At 38.5% G+C, this 23510-nt stretch overlaps 1 protein-coding gene across 2 annotated transcripts; it reads left to right on the top strand.

Moving 5' to 3' along the window:
• The first annotated feature begins 5077 nt into the window (after positions 1–5077).
• Positions 5078–22741, top strand: AADAT (aminoadipate aminotransferase). Of its 2 annotated transcripts, none has more exons than XM_071556241.1 (15): positions 5078–5156; positions 5543–5649; positions 6257–6325; positions 7953–8121; positions 8976–9108; positions 9777–9851; positions 11164–11373; positions 11917–11982; positions 13145–13227; positions 14483–14579; positions 15418–15479; positions 17729–17793; positions 19172–19278; positions 20342–20443; positions 21596–22741. In XM_071556241.1, the coding sequence occupies exons 3-15, from the start codon at positions 6259–6261 to the stop codon at positions 21635–21637; spliced, it is 1278 nt and encodes a 425-aa protein (XP_071412342.1). In that variant the 5' UTR covers positions 5078–5156; positions 5543–5649; positions 6257–6258; the 3' UTR covers positions 21638–22741. The 2 variants fall into 2 exon arrangements, with proteins under 2 accessions (XP_071412342.1, XP_071412341.1); XM_071556240.1 differs by lacking the exon at positions 5078–5156 and adding an exon at positions 5158–5247.
• The last annotated feature ends 769 nt before the right edge of the window (positions 22742–23510 follow it).

The raw sequence follows: 23510 nt of genomic DNA, 5'->3' as shown, positions 1-23510 counted from the left end.
CAGAAGCATAATTCTATTGCAACTGCTTATGGCTTAGAGTAGGATACAGAAAAATAGTCTGAATTAATTTTTATGTTTATAGAAGCAAGGCTCAGAAATTAAAACTTAATAAATAAATGCCCAACTTACTCTCATGACAAAAGGCCAAATTCTAATCAACAATTCACAACAAAAAAGTATCTTCCATCAGTTTGAAGACAACCAGATGCAAAACCAGTAAATTCTTTCATGTTGACTAGACAAACTTCAAAATACACAAAGAAACACGACACATCTCTAGTACTAGTTGTCACCACAACTGAGAAGTATATTTTCTCCAAGCAATGACAAAAATGGAGCAACAATTTCCCTTTTCCATTACCTCATTCTGCCTTTAAGATCATTTTTTTCCATGCCACTCTTGCACCATCCAAACATGTGACCTTGATAGGAACATGCAAGGCCACAGGAGAAAAACTCTTTTGCCTGCACTAAATGAAAATGGATAATAAAGGCTGAGCCCAGGGAATAACATATGTTGCAAATAATAGTGAGTACCCACTTCCTGGGAGATTTACACAATAGAGTTCACACGTCAGTAACTGACTATAATATAAATTCAAATTGACAAGAGTGAGGTATTGTGGAACAGCATTTATCTTGAGATTGTCAGGACAAGTCATTTCATTTCTTAAGATTCATTTCATTTATATGTTAGTGTATTAACTGGATACATTATTGATCTATGCTCCATCCAATTTCAGCTTCTATAGCATGGACAAAGTGATCTGAAAAATATCACTCCTGGTTTTGGTTGGGATGGGGTTTTTTGTTTGGTTTGGGTTTGGTTTGGTTTGGTTTTTTGTGGGGGGGAGGTGTGTGTGGGGGCTGTTGTTGGTTTGGGTTTTTTTAAAGCACATGACTGTCTGATGCATATCTAAGAGAAACATCTCACTATATTAGACATCCTATCAAAGGAAAACAATCTGCTATAATCAACTGCTTTTGAGAAATGCTACTGTGAAAGTCAGCTTTTCTAGAGTTTTACTAGAATCTAGAAAAGTGTTTTTCTAGATACTGTACTCTCCTCTCTGCGTGATTGGATAAAAAGGCAAAGATGGAAGTGATGATGACAGTCCTGGGACACTAAAAAAAATTTAAAAAAAATAAAAGGTTGTCACTGAGACTGCTACATATCAGGGTAAAACCACCCTTCAAGCAGAGGACTGCTTCAAGCAGCTGTCACTCTGCAGAACTGCAGGTCTTCCACTCTAAGACAGTATCATTTGACAGCTGCTACAAATATTATGAATATCATGGGTGTCCTGTTGCTTTCATCTGACAGTCTGAAGCATAATGAGCCAGCTATCACAGAAACAATTTAAATTAAAATAAAAACTGAGAAAGGATGTAATGACATGAGCAACAGCAGAAAGCATGTCCTCAACTCTGAGACTGTCAACAAGCATGAAAAACATACAGGTGAGACTACACTGCTGTTTAATTTTATTTGGATAGGCAGCAGGATTTGCAATTGTTTGAGAATAAATCTTCACTGTTCCCTAAACCCTCTCCCATTTTTGAAATGTATCAAGTTTTAAAACTCTGGATAAAGGTTTTACTATGCAGTTACCTCAAAAGAGAGGTAGAGGAGCAAATGGCAGCATTCTATTTGTTTTGCAGTAGCTCTGATTAGGGTCCAGCAAGTTCAGGGTCCCACTGAAAAGGGCACTACATAAAGGAACAATAGAAGCATTATTTTCCCAAGAGCTTTACAGGGAAAACAGACAAAATGTCAGGAATCACTCAATCTGTAAGCCAAGGGACAACTAACATCACATCTCACACTATTTCTCTCCAGAGTGAAGACTCTCCTCGCAGTTTTAGCTTCCCCCAGAAACAGGAGGTACTTCTGATCTCTACAGTAACTGTGTCAGTGGTTGTTCACATCCTAGATTTAAACTGTTCTTCACTGCTGAGATCTTCCTGATCTTGGTGGCTGCTGCACACCAGTGATGGCTTGCTGCATACCGGGGGGTGTTCTGCAAACGCAAAGATACTGCCAAAGTCAGCATTTTTCCTGGGGAAGGCAGACGTTGGAAGAAACAATTTGCTTCTGATGTGTAAAATGGCTGATCTCACACTTCTCCATTTCCCGGTCTTATACGATTTTCCCAGGGGCAGCCATTCCAATTTGTCACGTTAAAATTCCCACCTTCACACTATTAAGACTATTTTGACAGCAATACTTCCCCAACCAGCACAAAGCATTACTGGCCGAAATCTAACCCATTCTCTGAAACGCAGGTAGCCAAGCTGTTAAAGCAGGACTCCTTAATTTCGAGTTTCAGAAACTGCCCGCAGTGAAACAATTACAGTCGAATAAAATATGGCAATATGATTTTATCTGGAATCCCTATTCCTCCCGAGCTCGCTGCCCGGACCCGCGGTGCGTACGCGCCATCCTGCGGCCACCGAGCGCTGGTGCGAGCCCGGCTTTGCCGAGGCGACCAAGCATCCTTTGGACCACCACCGTCGAGCTTTTAACCCTTCCGGAGCAGCTTTGCTCCCCACTAGGTCCTCTGCAGACTACCCAGTTTTTCATACTCACATTTAATCCATGTGACATGATCACGTCAAAGAGGGCACTCAAAACTTACAGAATGAACATTCTATAAAACTAAAAGCAGTTCCAGTATCCCGGGCATTATCGCAACTTTTCACAGAGATTTACACTTTAGACTGGAGTTGACACAGTTGCAAGAACAGCAACTCAGTTAAATTTTGGTGTTTACTGTCTCAATGCTTTGTGTTACAACACAGTAACAATGTTCACCTAGACTCCCTCTTCTTAAATCGAATTGTTTTAGGCCTTTTTATGCTGTTGTTGATCGTTTTTTAACACATAACTGGACACAGCTTAGCGTCAGTGTGAAGAGATTTTAGAAAGAGGTAGTAGAGCTTTAGATGACAGGAGACATTTCTCATTAAGAGCAACCATGTGCCTTACGGATGCTTCATGAGTTATGCAAGACTTGCAGCAAATCATCATTGTTCTAAGTGTGCATGTAATAAACAAAGACAGAAAAGATACAACTCCTCAGTAAGAAAACAGAGCACTCAACTTGTGGTTGCTAAGGAAAATAAACAGTGATGCAAATATCTGACATATGAATCCAGCTGGGATAAGCATCAAAACAATTGTACACTTTGTTTTTAAATTTTTTTTTCAGTTGGATGACACTGTAACTGGCTGCGGGACCCAACAAAGTCCACAAAAGTATATGGAAAACCATCTTTCAACTTCTCCAGACATATGTCTATGCCACAAACTGCAACACTGAACAGCGAGGAAGTGAAAAAACAAAATTACATGAAAAGCAGCTCAGACTCAATCAGTCTTTCACAGCCAGAACCCCACAGAAATCCAGTATCTCTCCACTTGTTATTTCACATATACCCATTTTTTATTTTTGTCTGTATGTCACACTATTAGAAGTCCATTACCTAAATTAGAAATTCTTCAAGTCATTAAAGCTAATAGAATTTGATTTTCAGTGTAAAACCATTCAAACACAACTAAGCAATCAATCCTTCCTCACTATACCACAAACAGGGTAGGAACTCCATTTCTATTTCAATCTACTCCATCTAATTATGGAGCCTTTCAGCAGATCCAACCACTGCACCAAGTCATTCAAATTAAAAAGGAAAAAAGGCATCTTGTTAAGGCATCTCATCTTTTTTCCTAGACCCATTTTGCTCTCATACCTCAGCTTTGCCTTCAGTAAGTTTTACAAGGTGCCAGTTAAAAAGTGCTTTGAGCACTGTCCACCTTAAAGCCTGGTGATTTACTGATTTTAAGCCTAGAAATGCTTCAGTTCTCCTCCCATCCAGCATTTTTACTCTCTTACCTCCAAGCTATCTACGAAGACCTACATGCTTCAAAGGCTACTTTATACCTAGATCCCTTTATACCTAGATCCTAGATTGTAGTTCCAATTTGCACTTAGGAGCAAGGGCCATGGCAGCCCCAAAATGCTGAAGTCAAAAGCCACGACTAGAAAATTACAGCATGTCTTTTGCACCTTCCTAAGTAGCGGCTACAGCCATGTGTATTGCACAAATAACAGCATGTGACACCCAGCAAAGAGGCGACATGTCACACCACATCTTGCTTTTCCTTGCACTGTTCCCACTCATCTGTGGGGGGAAAGAAATATTTTCAGATGTCCCACTTCAAATTTTAATTTACATACTGTTTCATGAGCAGATTTTTTAATGGAAACATGATAAAGTGTGTTAGAGGGTAAGTGTGACCAGCAGGTTGAAGAAGATGATTGTGCCCCTCTATTTCATTCTCATTAGACTCCACCTTCAGTACTGCACCCAGCACTGCAGTCCCCTACATAGCAAGGGCATCGACCTGTTGGAGTAAGTGCAGAGGAGGCCCCAAGAGCTGGAGCACCTCCCCTAGGGAGATGGGCTGACAGAGTCAGGGTTGTTCAGCTTGGAGAAGACTCTGAGGAGACCTTAGAGGAGCCTTCCAGCACCTGAAGAGGGCCTACAAAAGAGCTGGAGAGGGACTTTTTAGAAGTGCATAGGACAAGGGGAAGCAGCTTCAAACTGAGAGAGTGTATGTTTAGGATAGATGGTAGGAACAAATTCTTCACTGTGAGGTTGATAACACACTGCCCCAGGCTTCCCAGAGAAGTTTTGGATGCCCCATCCCCGTTAGTGTTCAAGGTCAGACCGGAAAAGACTCTGAGAAACCTGGTCTAGTGCAAGGTGTCCCTGTCCAAGGCAGCGAGGTTGGAAATAGATCTTTAATTCTGTGATTCTCCTCCGTTTTCCCCACCGCGGTGTTCGGCCCTGCCCGCACCCGGGTGCTGCCCAGCGCGGCTGCCCCCGCCTCTCCCCGCACCCCGGGGCTGCCCAGCGCGGATGCCCCCGCCTCTCCCCGCACCCCGGGGCTCCAGCCCTCCCTTCGCGGGCAGGACACAGGAGGCACCGGCGTGGGCCCCGCACGGGCCGGCGTTCAGCCCCGCTCCGCCAGACGCCGCCGAGCCGTGGCTGCAGCCGGGCGGCCCAGGGCAAGGGCCGAGGCTGCGTTCCCGCCCCGGGGCCGGCCCAGCGCCGCACATGCCCACAGCGGGCCCGCTCCGCGCCCTTCCCTGGTAGGTGCTGCGGCGGCCGCCGCCTCTCGGGACAGCGCAGGCGGCGGGGCGGGAGCGCAGGGCGGCCCCGGGGGCTCCATCCTAGCCCCAGGTAGAGACCGGGCAGCTGTGGGGTGGGTGTCCGGGCTGCTCGGGAACAACCGCGGGGAGGGCGGCCAAGTCCCCGCACTATCCTCTAAAGCACGGCCGGAGCCAGCCCATGTGTGTCGCCAGCAGCGCCTCTGCTGGCGCCACGGGCTGAGGGTGAGCGGAGATGGGAGATATTTTTGGAAAGCATGAGGGTTTGTTTTTTTTAAAGCAGTCTTGCTCATTTCTAGTAACTGCTGGCACATGCGTGTTGCTGTTTGCCTGTCCATTTCATTCCTGTGCTTTCCTTCCCTTCGGAGATGCCTTCCTGGGGCCTTTCCAGGCCTTGAGGCTTCCACCGGACTGTAGTTCATTATCCACTGAATCTCTGTGGGCACCAGGGAACAGCGGGGAAAACACTCACCAGGTACATTTGAAAGACATTCTGAATTAGCCTTTCTAAAAAAAAAACCCACGTCTAACTTGACAAGTGTTGTGACTTATAGTGACGGCTTGCAATCGTAAAGGCATTTCAAATGCAGTGCTTAATACAGCTAAATAAAGCTGAATCTTTGTGAAATAAAAAAAGAGCTGATGGTTGTTTAAGATCCTTCAAATCTTCAAATTTGTAATCTGCCTTTAAAACTCCACACCTGGCAGTAAAGGGAAGAGAAGGGGTTTTTTTTCCCTGTTTACTGCCATATGGAAAAATCCCCCAGCTCAAAGCTCCACTGCTGTTTGTGCTTATCAGAACAGCAGCATCTGACCTAATCTGTCTGTGCAGTTGTCATTGGGAGGCTATGACAGAAGCTGAGACTATGAAGTTGAAACATTTTCCTTTAATTCCAAAAAGGCAAATGAATTCCAATGCTAATTTTAACCTGATTGAGCCGACATTTAATTTATGATGGAGCACATCTATGGAGATGAGGAATTGGAAACAATACTTATGGGAAATCCACATACCAAAGGCACACTGCAGTTGATATTACCTTTTCTAGTTTCATGTCCAACTAATTACTCTTTCCATGCAGCTATGAATTACTCTCGGTTCATCACCACTGTGAGCGCAGCAAGAAAAGCATCTCCAATAAGACTCCTGAGTGAGTACATGTCTATTCTTCCCGGTTTCTTAGTTTCTTCTGTGTTCTGGTCTTTTCTGGGGTATCATGACTTAAAGACTTGAAAAGATTTGAAAGAAAACCATGCTGTAAGCTGACAAGTAAGGCCAGATAACTTGACAAAGTCAAAGCATTTGAGATGTCAAACAGGTGTTTAGAAAAATAAAGTTAATAGCTTGGAACCATTTCAGAAACCCATCCAGACAGAAGAATTTGTATTATCACTACAACAAATATCTGAAAAATCTCTGAACCAGGGCTTTTGGCACAATTTGCTACTGGGTTTACACTGGTTGTCCAGAAACAATCAACTGCTAATGACTTGAAATTCAATCCCAGCATACTGTTTCCACCTAGCTTTCCTGTATCCTGTTTATGTCCATAAATTCCTCACCACCCCTTCAGTATAACTACAATTTCCTTTTCCATATTGCACGATCTTTAGGCTACCACAATACAGTCTTTATGTGACAGATGGAAAAGGTTAACTGCCTACTTGTTTACTCAATTGAAACCTACAGAGGCCTTACAGAACTTGAGCATGAGACATACATTACTAGACTAGTTAAGCCTTCAAGGGTCAATTTCCTCTCTTGGTAAGGGGCTGGCATTTGCTGTTCTGCTTAAAATGTTTCATACAGTTACAGGTAAGTCAAGTAATTCACTCTCTCTTTTAAGCTGATACACATCATAGCACAAATATTAAGTGGTACAGCTCCTGCAGAAAGACATATTCAGACTTCAGTTTTGATGACAAAGTAAATCTCCCTTTATCAGGCCAAATGTCAAAGGCATAACCCATTTTGTTGAACTAACTGATAAGTATTAACTCCCCATGTTCAAGTTTGCTAATAAGTACTGGAGAATAAATTTGATAACAGGAGGCTTTAAGCCAAATCTGGTGTCATCTGTCCTCTCATATCTGATGTAGAATTGTCAAGCCAGCATGAATGCCATGTTGTGAGCTCTCAGATTTAATGCAGTCAGTCAAGTGCTCTTGCTAGATTAAGGTCCAGTCTGCACTGCGTAGATTGGATCTGAATGATTGTGAAGCTCTGGCTTTAAAGCAAGATTTAAGATTTTCTTCATACTGAATTATTTATACAATGGCATTATTTAGTGGCCTCTGCCACTAAAACAGGCCTGCCAGAAATGTTTCCACTCCCTTATAGCTATAATCATCTGTTGGCATAGCTACACTACTGCCACATCAGCCGAAGTGAGACTGAACTAAAAACAAAGCCAGTCATTTCAAGTTAGTCTAAAGAGATCATTCCCATTTTAAATTCTTGAAGCTCAAAAGACATCAGTCACAGAAGTTTTTATAGAAGAATAGTCCAGATTGTTTTAAAAGAAATTATAAATAGCTTTTGTAACTTGAAATTATTTTTTCTTTTATTCTGTCCTGCATGTCCCTCCCTGCCTCCCCAAATACCTTTTTAATCCAAGCAGAAAGGTGAGTTTAAGAAGAATTAGCCTTTTCAATTCATGGTGGTTAAAGTAAAAAAATGGAACAAATTTCTCTGGACTGTTATTATATATTTACTAAAGGATAGGATCTGCATTGCAATAATCAATTTGTAACCACAGTGTTTTCCTTTTAATGTAGCTGAATTGATGCAGAAGTCTCCTCCATCTCTCATCTCTCTGGCTGGAGGGGCACCAAATCCTAACCTTTTTCCCTTTAAGAGAGCAACTGTTGACATTGGACATGGAACTCCTGTTGAGATTGGGGAAGACTTGATGAAGAGAGCTCTTCAGTATTCAGCCTCAGCAGGGTATCTGTCATAGCTGCTTGCACTTCAAGATACCAGAATCAAAGGATCATAATATTGTTTATTATTGCATTAAAACACCTGTGTTTTTAATAGCTGTTTGTAAACCCCTTTTTTTCCAAAACCAAGTTCTTTCAATTTGTCTTACTATTTATATTTCAGTTCAAGTGGAAAATTTTGTCGTGAGTAATGTGAAAAACAAAACAAAAAACCTAAGCCCCCAATCCTAGCAATTCTCAAGTTAGAGTATTTCCTGGCTGTTAATATTTAAGAATCCAGGGTCCCAAATCAGATATTAATTTAAAGGTACTGCATTACCATACATGGTTTCCACATTCTGGAGTATTTCTTTTTATTTGGCACCATATAGTAAAGTCAATATGTCCAACTTGTGGTAGTTAAGTTCAGGCATTTGTAGTTTTGTCATTTTTGGTACAAAAAGGGCATATTGCTGCATTACGTTAGCACTCATATGAAATCCCCAGCAGACAGCACTATGACAGGCTTAGGAAAGGTTTGAAAAAATACTTGGGTACTATGGAGACTCAAAGGGCATTGATCACTTAAGACTTTTCTTAAGATTTAAATGAACCCAGCCATTTGTGAACATCCTACAAGATCTTAAGATTTTTTTAAAAAAAATCTGTTTCAGAAATCCTTATAATTTGCAGCCTATTACTAGCAGCATGTCATTTTCATAATTTGATAAAGCAGTCATAAAATTCACATCTAAGTATATCTGTGTGACAGCTGCAGTCAGACTCAGGACTGCATGCTACGTTTGGCACTGATTTAGAGGAGCAGCCCAGTTTTGACCTATATAAGATGTTAGATGCACTTTCTTATTCATGTTTCAGGATTCCAGAGCTGTTATCCTGGCTAAAAGATTTCCAACAGAGCCTACATGATCCCCCCACAGCCAATTACAGTCCTGAGCAAGGACAAATGGAAGTGTGTGTCACAACTGGCAGCCAGGAAGGCTTGTGTAAAGTAAGACCAAAAGCTTCATATGTTAAAAGCATTTCATTCAGTGAGATGTTTATTCCCCCATCAATTCAGTTGTATTTAGCATTAAGTCCTACTCTATAACTATATGCAAGGTACTTCGTTAAATAAATGTCTTACAGTATTATCAATACAAGATAATGGAACTGATAAAAAAATTGGTGTGGCATTCTAGTCTGTCAGAACTGTGTGAATGTTCCAGTAACCAAAGAGCCTCTCAGAAAATATGCTATAAGGTAACATTTCATGTAACTCAAGTAGTGCAGTAATAAGTACATAGATGCATTATTTGCTTTACCATAATTCTGTTCTAAATATGTTTCTTCTTTTTATTTCCTGTTTTTTATAACATCTTGAAATAATTACCCTTTCAAGTCCACTCTCACTGCTGTTTAGTTGAGCCTTTTTGTAACTTATACAGTAGAAACAGTGCTTCAGAGCCCTCTTTCCGTGTCAATTTGGTATTCCCTAGTTGATTACCTGGCTTAATTTGGCTCTAAAGCAGATTTTTCATCTCTTCATTGCTTTTCTCACAGACAGGATAATTAAATGGTTAGGGAATTAGTAACATCTAATCAAGATTTTTAATCCTACTAAGTAGTCAGAAGTACGAAGCACATGTACACTTTCTAAAATACTCTTCTCTTTTGCAGGTGTTCGAAATGCTCATTAATCCTGGAGACAACATCCTTTTGGATGCACCCACATACTCTGGGACACTAGCAGCTGTAAGCATTCATTAGCTACAAAACATTATGAATGTTACATTTGAACTAAACAGCAATTTAGTACCTGATCTGCAGTCTTATACACGCTGTCTGCTTTTACCATAAAAACATATCTAAGAATGAAGATTGTGGAGTTCAACTCTAAATATTCATAAATATTAATTCATAGAAGGTTTCCTACTAAAAGTTCTATAAAAGTTATTCCAAATTCCTCTTCCAAATCTGAGTTCATTCAAGGGCTAAGGTCATATATGATTGGATTGGAAAGAAAAGCTATCAGGATCTAGTTGGATTGAAGCAAAAAATTTTAATAAGTGGGTGTTTTAACATGTCAGCGCATTCACCTGAAATATTTCATGGTTAAATTATACCATAGCTATAAATAGTATAGGATTAGAATAGGCCTGAAACATCCATAGATGAGAATGAATGAATGAATTAGTCAGAATATACAAAAGAAGCAAAGTTTACTTCTGAAAAGTAACTTAATCACTATAAAATTAAATGTCAGCCCAAAACGCTTAAGAGCCGGAAGAAGTGTTAGAATAAATAATACAGTACAATATCAGTCTAGTCTCTCTTTGCATCTAAAGAAATTGTTATTGTTTGCTGTGCTAAATTTAAATATACGTTGTCTAATCATCTGTACTTTGTTAGGAATGTATTTTGACAATGCAGCAGCTTTTGTTTTTACTTAAAAATGCAGAACACTACATGGTACAAATTGAAATTCCACAGAGGAGAGACAGCAATCTTTTTCATTGGTATTTTACCTATATTTTTTCATGCTGTTGTCAATATGTCATTGCAGTAGCATCATTTCATTCTTCTTTGTGTTGCTGAATATATCTGTTGGGAACATATTCTTTGCTCTTTGTCAGTGAAGGGTAGCTTAAAGTTTGGCACTTCACTGAAGTAGAATGTAAATTGTCAGTAGGAAGCAAAGGTGTTATGAACTTAACTGTTTGTGGTGAAAGCGTAAGAAATCCTGAGAAAACACAGTTCAAATTCACAAAATCCCCTTCTGCTTGCAAACCCACATGTGATTTCTTAGAGAAAAGCAGCAACTGAACATAGAAGTTATCCATTTCTTCTCAGTTGGCTTAATAGGGCAAATAAAGAGTAATGTGGTAAGTTTGACAAGCATGACAGCAAATTCAGGCAAACTTTCTTTTGACTCATGAGCAAATGGAACTTGAGACAGCTATGAAATCAGAAAGATAGTCTTTGCATTGATACTTTACAATGTCAATGCCAAAAGGAAGACCTTCAAATGACACTATTGTAACAGTTTTGTTCTTTCTATCAACAGTTGAGACCCTTGGGTTGTAATATAATTAATGTTCCTAGTGACCAACATGGCATTATTCCAAAAGCTTTAAAAGAAATTCTGTCTACTTGGAGCTCAGATGATGTGAAAAATCATAGCCATCACCTTCCCAAATTCCTGTACACTATTCCAAATGGATGCAATCCAACTGGCAACTCCCTGACCACAGAGCGCAAGAAGGAGATTTACCAGGTACATAGCTGGGGTTTTATGAACCTCATAGGTGTAAATGGATAAATGTCAGTCTCATTTCAGTTGAGGATACCCCAGGTGTGGCATTTGAGCCCATTATTGGTCCAGTAGACATTCCTGCTAGAACTTGTTTCTAGGAGAATCACTTTCATGACAACTCTCCAGAGGTGGACCATGCATTAGATAACTTGTTTTTCAATAGTAGCCTATTGCTGGCTGCTGCCTTTTTACTGTGAACTTCTAACTGGACTTACTGCAAGCTGCCTGCACAGTTTGAATGCTATATGAAACAGAGCTCCAGTTACATATTTTGGTCCTTGTACTACAGGGACTGTGTTTACTCTTATAATTGCTTCATGTCTAAATTGGGCACTTGAAAGCTTCTCACGATGGTGCCTTGTATATACTGAATGATCAATCAATAGGATCATAATATGATCCTGGTTAAAAAAACCCAAAACAACCAAACAAAAGAACACAACTGAATGAATTTACAATGTCTTTACCTTTTAACAAATCTTTACTTTTTATTCATTTCTTTAGATTGCAAGAAAATATGATTTCCTCATAATAGAAGATGATCCTTACTACTTTCTTCAGTTTGAAAAGGTAATTTGTCTTCTATAGTCCCTGGTAACACCTTATTTTCTGGTTCAAGAGAGAACTAAGGTTTGAGCCATGGATCTTACTGCATGCTCCTTCTTCATGTCCTACCAAGGTAGTTGTAGGCCTCACAGTCTGGGCTCCTTTCAGTCATTGTCCCCTTTGTGACATTTTATGTCCTGCTAATCAGTGGTTCAAATTTCCTTCTGTAGTCAGAAAATAACAGATTGTGTACCCAAAGCAAAGCAAGTGTGTCACTGACATAGCACTTGAAAACTGCAAACTCCTAATGTTCCTTTCAGACCAATCTCTTCTTTCATTCAGCAGAAGACTGCCAACTGTCCATCTACTATACCCCATTTTTACCCTTTGCCTTTCAGAGAACCCAAAAGAGTTCTCCCAGGTACCACAGAGAGTGGTACTGCATAGGCAGCTTCCCTTCTTCGTGTAAGTTTTCCCAAAATTTGGCATGTGAATCTGCAGTTCCGCAGTCTGCAAAAACTACCTCACTTCGGAAATAAACACTGCTCTTCTAAAGCTTTAAAACATCAGTAGAAGCTAAAGTTCAGTATTTTCTATTTTGAAATATATTTTTATGAGAGGAGGCAATAAAACATTTTCACTTACTCATTGAATGGCAGTGTGTGGCTTTGTTAGAGAGCATAGAGGAGAAGGTGTAAAAACAGAATTCTTGACAAGGAAAAAGTGTGCTGAACTCAGATCATCACCATTTGGCTGTATTTTATTTCATTTTTGAATATACCAATACAAAAAGCTACAGGGCTCCATTTTAGAAATTACAGTAGCTCTTTACTCCACAAAGAAATCTTGACATAAAAATCATTATTTCTCTCCTTCTTATGGCATCATTCCAAGTCTTCAACTGAGCACCTGTATGCTGAACAGTGGGCTAAGTAAGCATCAAAAAAATAACAAAGCTGATTTCTTGAAGAGTTTCATAGAATATTGAAATCACATCTCAGACAGCTAGCCAAAATAATCACTTGTCAGCAAGTTACTGTAATGTTTTTCTTGGAATACATATCTGTAAAATATTTACTATCAAAATATTTCTTTAAGAAATGAATTGTGTCTTCATAGTAAAGAAAATAATTCCATCATAGTCTTTACTAGCATCTTGAATTTTATGTTTTATTTTTATTCCAAGCCATGGGTTCCAACTTTCCTCTCAATGGATGTGGATGGCCGAGTTATCAGGACTGACTCTTTCTCTAAAATTCTCTCATCTGGGTAAGGCCAGCTAGAGACTGCTTAGCATTGCCTATTCAGTTAAGGCACAAGACATTACACAAAATGATTGGGCATATCATAGTAGCTTTTCATCTAAAAACTATCCACTTCTCAATGAACTTCTGCATCCCCAGCTTTTCACAGTCTGCTCACTTTTCATGTCATCTCTTGGCAGTCATTCAACTCCAGGTTCTGTTCCTCTTCTGATACTAATAGTTAAGCCTCTGCCCCCCAGGCAGCCCATTCTTGCAGATACTGTCTAGGCAGACAGATGCTGGATTCCAACTCTGTTCCTGCAACTCCTAGGAGCTTTCTTCTCTTCTTTTTCCATTTCCTTTTCTGTCTCTTACCATTTCTGTAGATACTCTCTGAACTTTTAATATCAAAAAGAAATGATGGCATTCTTCACAAGCTATTCATAAGGTTATATTAATATCTAGCCTTACGGTTTTTTATGGTTGCTTCCACCTGCCTGAAAAAACTGAGGTGGCTGTTTTCCATTTTACACAAGTCAATGTATATGATTTTTAACTTGATTTTGTTCATTATCCAAATAGATATAAAAAATTAATGTGAATTCTGCCCTGAAACCTGGTGGATTATAACCCCATCCCTGAGAAAGTAAGGAGACAACAGGATGTCAAGTGTGATTGCACTTTCAGAAGTGACACTGCAAAATGGCATGACACAATGTTGTCTTTGCCAAAGACACATATGAGCTTACTGGTTCTATTTTTCTTCAAATAAAAACTTTTGCCAATCTGTGTAAAGATGGGTAATAAGAAATGAAGTATAAATAACAATCTAGTTCATCAATCTAAGTTAATTTCTTCTGCAGTACTGAAAGGGAGTGAAAGAGTAAAGCCATTTGCCATTTCTCATCTGTTTGTCATAAACCCTGAGCATTCCTGATTTTTCATTATGTGAAAACATATCTTTCCCTCCCTTTGATTCATGTAATCTTTGTGGTTGCAGAGGAAAGCTTAAAAACACAGAATGTGTCCTGAAGCCTCATACCTAAGAAGCTACTATAAGCATTAAAGCCCCTTCTATGTTATTATTTCAGTACTTTGATACTCAGCATCTAAATCGCATAAGCCTGAGGCTTCGGGCAGCAGTAAGACATAGATAAACCTAAATGCATAAGAGATCCTTACACTATTAATGAAATGGTTACATGTTTTCCCACATTCAACTCACACAAAGTATTAGCACATTTCATTTTTGTAATGACATTTTTCTTTTTTTTTTGTAGGTTAAGAATAGGGTTTCTGACAGGTCCCAAGCCTCTTATTGACAGAGTTGTTCTACACATTCAGGTTTCAACAATGCACACCAGCACTTTCACACAGGTAAGTACAAAACCGCCAACTGAACTGCATTTAGAAAAGACAAAACATTCCAAGTTATAAGAAATCACAAGTGAATAGCTTTACACTTTCACAGTTGCTCTGCACTTTTGCAGTTTTGTTTATGCACATTCATTTTCAATTCTGGCAAAGAAAGAGACGTCACCATAGAACTTAGAACCAGAGCTAGAAGGTTGTCTCAGTCCATGGGTAGCATAGCTAATATCCCCTAACCCTGAGGCTGCAAGAGTCTAGATTTGAAATACTTTATATCTCTTCTTGTAAGTTCATTTGATAAACCTCAATATAAAGTATAATTTGGAAGAAGCACTCATTTATTATTTTTTCATTCTACTTTGCAATTAGAACAATACTGGCAGCTCACAAATACATTACAAAGAAGCCTACCAACTACAGCCCCTTTATGTTTAGTGATAAGAAAAGGAGATATTGAACATGTCTAAGTATGGCTTCCATCTTCCAGCTCCATTAGTTCGTCACAGAGGCACTATTAAAGCGGAGAGGCTGATATGGACAGGAAGGTAAAGCAATATACATTGCCTTCCACCTTCTCCCTGATTACCATATTTAACTCACCATTCATTCTTCCCTTGTCCCATCCCAACTTCCAAATACTGCAATAATCCTTGGAGACACCAGTAACATGGACTACAATGACCTGCTGCTGTTGGCACCTCTGTTTATAAAGGGCTCCAAGAGACACTGCATGCAATTTCATGCCTGGGGAATTTTGAACAGTGCATCTGGCTATGTATCTCTTGATGATTGTGGAACAATACTGTTTAAAATACAGTATTGATGATGTGTTTTATTTCTTTAGATTATGATATCACAGCTGCTTCAGCAATGGGGACAAAAAGGTTTCTTGGAGCATATAGACAGGTAGGCTCACATCATATGTTGATGTTCTGCTACTGTCATTCTGCTACTTGTTACCTACATCAAACATTGTTTGCAGTAAACAAGTCAGAGGAGGTGCATCAGTATTAGGACAATTAGATAAGGCAGGTCACCAAGACTGTCAAGTTTGTACAAGAGCCCTGAAAAAACTCTGTGAAGGTGCAGACTTGCAGGGTGGGGCACGTCTTCTACAACTACAGGCAGACAATCCACCAGTCCACTGGCACAGACATTATGCAGCTCCCACCTGAAGAGAACTCAAGAGGATCCTGGAAGCTTCAACTCGGTGAATAAAGTGGTAGGGTCTATGGAAGAAGCTAAGATCCCTCAGCACAGAATTTATTGAGAAAGAAGCAGCATAGCTTTTATAAATGGAGTTCTTGCCTCACCAGGTCAGCAGGGATTCATCCTCTAACTCTAACACCCTGATTGAAAAACTTCCAGAGAGAAGTGAGGTTCATCTACACACACCAAACAGTGCTGTCTTCAGCACTCTTGGAGACAGAATTCTGGGCTACAGTTTAACTTAGCAAGGCATTTCTTAAATACTGACCGACACACATTTGTTTTTCATGTATTATGCAAGAGAAGTATAGTTTCTTTTGAATATCAGTGCCTCATTTTAGATGCTATACTTGGATGTCGTTAGAGCCCCAACCTTCCTACTTCAGTGGGAGTGTGCTACACTCTGCAAAGGCCTGGAACAGGAATGTGAGCAAAGCATGCAAGAAATTCATGTATCTCACTGTAACAGCCAACTTCATTGTCTGAGCACCTACCTGATGTTCATATTGTAAACACCAGTATTTAAAGGCAAAAAACCCAGACACGCCAGCCCTAGCATTGCCTTGTTTTAAGGATGAAGAACATAAAGGTTAGTTTCACAGAGAAACTTGGACCACACTCTACCTCAACTTTCAGCAGTTCCAAAAAAATCCCAAACACATCTCTTCACTTACCTGGCTTTTACAGGGTAAAGGCAGCTTTGCTCAAGCCAGAAGGCTATTCTTCCTCTTGAACTAATGAAATTAGGAGTGCAGTAGCTGATAGGCTTTAAAACCTTCTGAATGCAATTGTCAGGTGACTTATTGATGAGGCCTCACAGCTGACTGGAGTCTCTTCCAGGTGATTTCATTAGTGCAAAGTTGAGTTGTTAGGTCACACTTTAGAGTGGGAGTTGGTCTGTTGTTTGGAGCAGCTACATGTTTGGGGAAGGCTTGTGTTACTAATGCTTATAATTTATTCCAACATGTAAGCAAAATGGTAACAGAAAAAAAACTTGCAACAGAATTTACAATTTTGGTAAAAACTGCACAAGTGAGATTTTCCATTTCATTCAGAATGTAGCAATAGGTATAGTTGAGTCTTGAAGCTGTATAAGCCTCTGGTTGTGGTGGAGTTTGCCTGTCATCTGTACATCCAGAAATCAAAGCCATCAGTTCAGAGAAAAAATTGTATTTTATTTATAAAATACAAATGTAAAATATGCAAATTACTAAGGATGTTTTCTCTTCAGAGATGGGAACACATTTGCATCTGATTTATGAACTCTGTGTCAGACATTTCTCTTGTGTCTCTCACTGCACAGCTGTGTTACTCTGTGTGAACAAAACATAACTTGTCCATGTTGAAACTTGGGTTAGGGGCATTTTCTCCAGTAAAAGATTGAATTACTTGAAAGTTTTACTTAAAGTGTAAAGGAGATATGTTCAAAAGTTTAGAAAAGGGGAAGCTGTCCAATAGTTATGACAAGTTTATCCTATGATTTGCTTTTTACCAAATGCCACTGTGTACTTGTTAACACAAATTCAACCTAAATGCACAAACATCAAGACTATGCATATGTTTAAGTCCAAAGTTTTCTTCAGTATGTGGGTTTTATGCAGTTTCATTGCTACCAAGACTTGTATCTACTGATTTGATATAATAGACAGAATAGGTATAATATATAAAACATTTCCATGATTTATGTAAAGCTTAAGAAGCAGCCACACAGAGACTTCTGTCTATTTAATGATTGCTTTGTTTTGTTAGAGGTGTGCTCTGTCTGATACATGTACAAAGTTTTATACACACAGTATAGTGTGTTGTGCCCATCTAGGATAGGATTATATTTCTATTAAATGTGCACTTAGGTAGTTCAAGTAGAAAAGTTTTGTTTCTGCCTTTGAAAACAAATGGGATCTGAAACACTATGAGTTCATGACTTTCAATCGGTCATTTGCTTTCAGAGTGGTGGATTTCTACAGGACCCAACGGAATGCAATGCTCATTGCTGCTGACAAGTGGTTAAAAGGTCAGAATGCAACAGAGATAATTACATAAATTTTTTGTAGCTATTTATCATCTTTGTGCTCAAGAAAAATCACTTAGGTTCATCTCTTGACTGAAGTGACAGATAAGCACTATAAGCACATCAAATGACATTAAATATGAAGATTAGGACAAATTATTGCTGCTGGTTTTATGCTTTTCTGGTGGGACAAGGAGATAGGAAAAAAGCTTACCATATTACTGTATAAAGCAGTTTTTAAAAGAGCATGTATTTCACTTCATTATGTTCATATACATTTTCTGTTTAAAATCTGTCTTTAAAAAGCTCAGAAATAGTGACCTTAATTTAAACAAAGATACAATCATTGCAGCAGTAGTGATCATATTTTTTAATCATAAGTGAATTTCAGATGTCCCTTTTTGTAATTAACCACCAAGCACAGAAGAAATTGATCAACAACAACGCAATTCCAGTTAGTCACTCATTCCTTTTAGTCAGTCTAAGTGGAATCAGCAATACCTGCTAAGAACTGTCCACCTGTCCTAGGTGGTACTTCTATGGGATATGGGTACTTGGGCACAAACAGTCATTAATGTACTTACTTTTGCTAATTCCACATGATTCATATATATTTCTACATTGCTCTGAACAACCACGGGTTGCTGACCTACAGAGGCCCTCTTTGTCTCAATCCCCCAAATTCCAAAACAGTGCAATAGCACTGGGCTACTGGAAAGTATATTGTGAGAATATAAGCTGTAAAAGACTGCAGGGTCTTCGTGTTTTCCAGTAAAGGAAGCTGTAATATTATGGAAGACAGACTTTTATTTTGTAGATATGTAATGGTAAAATACATTAAGGAAGATCTGGAGAAGAAAATGTCAGGTAAAATAAATAGTTTCTTAAAAAATGTGTTCAAAAGCACATAAGCATTCTAAGTAGACAAAAGATACACCGTAGGTCTGCAGATAAACCTTCTCTAAGTCTTCCCATGTCATCATAACATCTAGGTTCTCCTTTTCTTTGGGAAAAAATCAATAATCATTGTAACTTAAAACAGTATTGTGCCATATTAACAAAAACTTCATCAGAAAAATTATTTTAGATTGTTTACTTGTTCTGAAAGTAATCAACAAATATAGTTTGCTAATGTTTGGGATTTCTGTAATTCAGAGGAATCACTTTCACAAAAAGTATTGAGGTTACCAGCACAAATGCAGGAAGCCCTCGCAGATAGGAGTACTTCTATTTTGGCAAGTGGCAGCCTGGCTCTGTGATCTGCATTGTCTTGTCGTTCATTGGAGCAGCAAACACACAACATCACTGAATCTGTGATGTGAAGGTGGGGCATAAGTTTCTTCCTTGATTCCGTTTTCTTTCTCTCTCTTTCTCTCTCCAGACTTGGCAGAATGGTACCCTCCTGCTGCTGGCATGTTCTTATGGATCAAAATTAAGGGTATTTCTGATACAGAGCAGCTGATAATGGAAAAAGCTTTGCAGAAAGAAGTATGACCTATGATTTAATGGCTTATGATATTAAAATGAACAGTGGAAAGGATAAAATATCTATCCGTGCATATGTACACACATAAAAAAGCAGAGGAAATTGTCATGCACCATCGCTGAATCTGCAATTCAGCATTGTGGCATAGTTACTCATTAACAAAGTATTATCCTGTCTGTATTCAGATGTTGATATTTAATCCATTTACTTAAATTTAAACCATTATAACATACAGTACAATATGTGCTCTATGCTATACAGGTATATATATCTATCACAGAATATGCTGAATTGGAAGGGTCCCATAAGGAGCATTGAGTTCAACCCTTAGCCCTGCACAGGACCATCCCCAAGAGTCACACCATGTGCCTGAGAGCATCATACAAACACTTCTTGAACTCTGGCAGGTTTTGTGCTGTGACCTCTTGCCTGGGAAGCCTGTTCCAGTGCCCAAACATAATCTGGATGAAGAACTTTTTCCTAATATCCAAACTAAACCTGCCCTGACACAACTTCAGGGCATTCCCTTGGGTTCTGTCACTGATCACCACAGAGAAGAGATCAGTGCCTGTCCCTGCTCTTCCTCTCACAAGGAAGTTGTAACTGCAATGAGGTCTCCCCTCAGTCTCCTTTTCTCCAGGCTGAACAAACCAAGTGCCCTCAGCTGCTCCTCATACAGCTTTCCCTCAAGGCCCTTCACTATCTTCATTGCCCATATATGCAGTTATACGTATGAAGGCTGTTGACTATATCTTTTTAGTAAGAGAAATTAAGTATGGTTTTATTTCTACAATTTATAAGACCCAGAACTGTGTACTGAATAAGCTACACCCCATCTCACTGGTGCTTCTAAACATTGTGATAAGTCTGACCTGGTAACCAAAACCCCCTTTGATTTTGTTGTGAAAAGTCTGGATCAGAGGTTGCATATTTTTGTCTCATTTTGAAGAGAAGAAATACATTATGCCATGATCTAATGCAGTGAGCCTTCTCAAATATAATTTAACATAGAGTTTTAAAACTGCAGAAATGGTAATAACTGAATGGCTAATCAATTTTTCTTAGGTATTACTGGTTCCTGGAGGAGCATTCAATATCGATGATTCAGAGCCGAGCTCTTATGTCAGAGCCTCCTTCTCTCTGTCTTCTCCTGCTCAGATGGATCTGGTAATTGAGATACAGTTTGGGGTTTTTTTCACTTTCCTAGCAAGACAGTTTCTTACACAGTAATGCTCCCTTATTTTTACATACTGCTCCTTATATGTTTTCTTGAATGTTAGTGTAGATTTTTTAGTCCTTAGGTGATTAAGCAGTACTTCTGAAGCAGTATAAGTTGTTTGTTAAGCAAGATATTCATTCAAATGACCTGAAAAGTACAAAACTTTTAGAGCCACTTAAAATTTTTCTGTGTATCTCATACCTGCAGTCTCACAATTAAACCTCCCAGATATTATTTGTAAATGCTTTGCTGAAGTCAAAGTTCTGTTATTTGCATTAGCATTAAGCATTAGCAGGCATTATGAATCTTTTATTTTCCAGACTTTTCATTCCCAAGATTCTGAGACGAAATTACATGTTTTCTTTTGTGTATATGTTGTCAATCCTTTGTAAGAAAGAATATTGTTTTTCTTTTATACAATCTACATAAATGTTGCATTTTATTTCTCAGAAACTTATATATGTTTTAGGAGCACTTTTTATGTTATTTGGCTCTATCTTAAAATCAGTGGGAAGAAAGATAGGAGACATTTATTTGTGCAGGATTAATACTCGTTTGATTCAGGTGCTTGAAACAGCTCAGTATTTGTAGTTATACTTTTGGTTGTGAAGGTTTATAACAGCTAAGCACTCCTATTGCCTTTGTATTTCTTCTGTATTTCTTTTTTCTTTGTAAAAATAATTCATAGCCATACTATCGACAGTCAAGTTGTATCTTTTATTGTGCTTCCCCACTCAACTGTACTTCCTTTTCTTTCCCTTTTAGAGTCTCTAGGCCATTATATTAAGTTAAAAGAGATACTCTTCCAGGGATCACTACTTGTATTAGAATTTCCATATGAACTCCAAATCACCTTTGAACATCAGTATATGTACTTTTCTGTTTCAGAAAACTCTTCCTTTTATTTTCTCTCAGGGAATTGGAAGCTTTATCCAGTCAAAGCTTTTATAAAAGGAAAACAGAGAATATCAGCAGAAATTTGCATTATAAAATACCTTCTGTGTATAGTTACAGCAGTTTTAGTAGCTTTACATATTTGATGTGTTGTCTGTTTATGTAACACTGAAATATAACTGTGAGTCACGTTTGTGTCGTTTCAGGCCTTCCAGAGACTGGCTAACCTTATAAAAGAATCTTTGTGAGAAAGCTAAATAGAGTTCTTGCAGCAATCAAAATCATCTCCAGAAAATATTTTTTAACACTTGGATTTCATCAGAACACTTTATAAGCAAGTACAATAGCAGTAGCTGTTTTGTTGGATATTTTCAGCTAAAAAAAGACAAAAAATGAAAGTGAAAAGCAATTTGCCTAATTTATTTTGACAGGACATTTCACTGCTAAATTTGTTACAATTCTGAAAAATTTAAAATACTCAAAACCAAAATGTTCTATCTCATGTCAAATCTATGGCTTTGTTAGATTTGAATTAATTTTTGTTCTGACTTTGGTTTTACATTTAGGTTGGGAAACAGAAAAATCAGTTACTTAGGAAGTGGTGCTTGAGGTGGTCTTAGACACTATTACTTAATCTCAACCGATACTTTCCTCCAATATCTTATGTTAGAATTGTCTTGTGTGTCACTTTCCTTCTTGTCCTACTTACGTTATGGTGTCTGGTTTTGAGGATTTCACAGTCAGTATTGAATTTTACTAAAGTTTTGACAGATAAAACTGATGTAAGGATGTTAAAAAACCCTGAAACTTATGCAGCAAAATAAGGCTATGATTACAAATCAAACTATATGGCCTGAGGCCCCTTGCAAATTGCTTGGGCTTTGCAGCTCATTCTCTAATTTGTAAAAGGTTTCCTGATTTCTGGCTTTTACTTCAATCTGTAATTACTCTATACCCATGCTAGAAAATCTCTGCTTTGCAAAGGAATATAGATGTGCTAATGCAACTGCACTTGGTTAGTCAATCAGATGGGTTCTTGAACAGGGGGTGTAAGTGATTGAAAATAGGACATGGAAATTCCAGCATACAATAAACATGACCCAAAATCCTGGTATAGGCCAATGGTACTCAACCTTTCTTAATGTTTGATTTTTTTGGATGAAACTGCAAGAAAGTCTTTTAAGTTCATTATTAACCAAATGCAGAGACAGTTCAAAGTTCTATGTAAATCAAGGAACAGAAATACCTTCATGTTAATTTTTTCCAGAACACATGACAGTATATTCACTTGTAATATCAATCCAGATCTGATTTAATATAAGTTGAAAATAAAAGGAAAATATAATTTTGAAGGCATTCTCCTAATTCTGTACAGCTATAGAGAATCTTCTAGCTGCAGTCAGTTTTATTAACATATTTCTGGGATATTCATTCTCAAAAAAAGTCAGCAAGACCCTTATCCTTCTCCCCTGGTAACATCTGAGCTTTGCGGGGTTACACAGTAGCTTCTATAATCCTTATAAGAAAAGTGAGGTACAGCGTGGTATTCCTAGGAGCAATGTTGAAAGAATGAAAATATATCTTTGCATTTTTCATTCAGAATTATTACATTTCAAACACTGCTGTTGTTCTGTTCCTATCTAAGACACAATCTAGAGCTGGCAGCTCAAAACCTGTTATTACATAATACAGAAAACAATACAGATTAGGCCATGCACCATTACAGCTTAGTGGAGTTCTTTTAGAGTGGATCACAATCCGGATTGCAACAGCGGGACCCAAAGTACTGTGGATCTGTAGGTTACATAATTTTAAAATACAAGGTTCCACACAGAAACAATTTTTAAAGGATGAAGCTTAAAATGGAACTTGTATTCTTAATTTAGAGGACAATGCCCCAAAACTAAACCAAATGTTTGCAACAAAAATTCTACAAATTCTTGTACACCAACACTGACTGATGCTCTGGGACTGACATTCAATTATATGAAATGATTCTCTGCATGCACACAGTTCAACATAAAAACTGTCTGATTGTATACACACATACATTCTCTCTTCTACTGAATTCCCCACAAAAACACCTTCTTTCCTCAATTATTCATTAATCATACCTGTGCT

Source organism: Pithys albifrons, chromosome 5 (genome assembly GCF_047495875.1).
Source record: "Pithys albifrons albifrons isolate INPA30051 chromosome 5, PitAlb_v1, whole genome shotgun sequence".
In the NCBI taxonomy this organism is placed as follows: domain Eukaryota; kingdom Metazoa; phylum Chordata; class Aves; order Passeriformes; family Thamnophilidae; genus Pithys; species Pithys albifrons.
This window is presented reverse-complemented; position numbering and strand designations above follow the sequence as displayed.

Coding starts and splice junctions, on each gene's coding strand:
- AADAT (XM_071556241.1), top strand. CDS start 6,259: ATGAATTACTCTCGGTTCATCACCACTGTGAGCGCAGCAAGAAAAGCA. Junction 11,374..11,916: donor GCAAGAAGGAGATTTACCAG/GTACATAGCTGG, acceptor TCATTTCTTTAG/ATTGCAAGAAAATATGATTT. Junction 20,444..21,595: donor CTCCTGCTCAGATGGATCTG/GTAATTGAGATA, acceptor GTGTCGTTTCAG/GCCTTCCAGAGACTGGCTAA.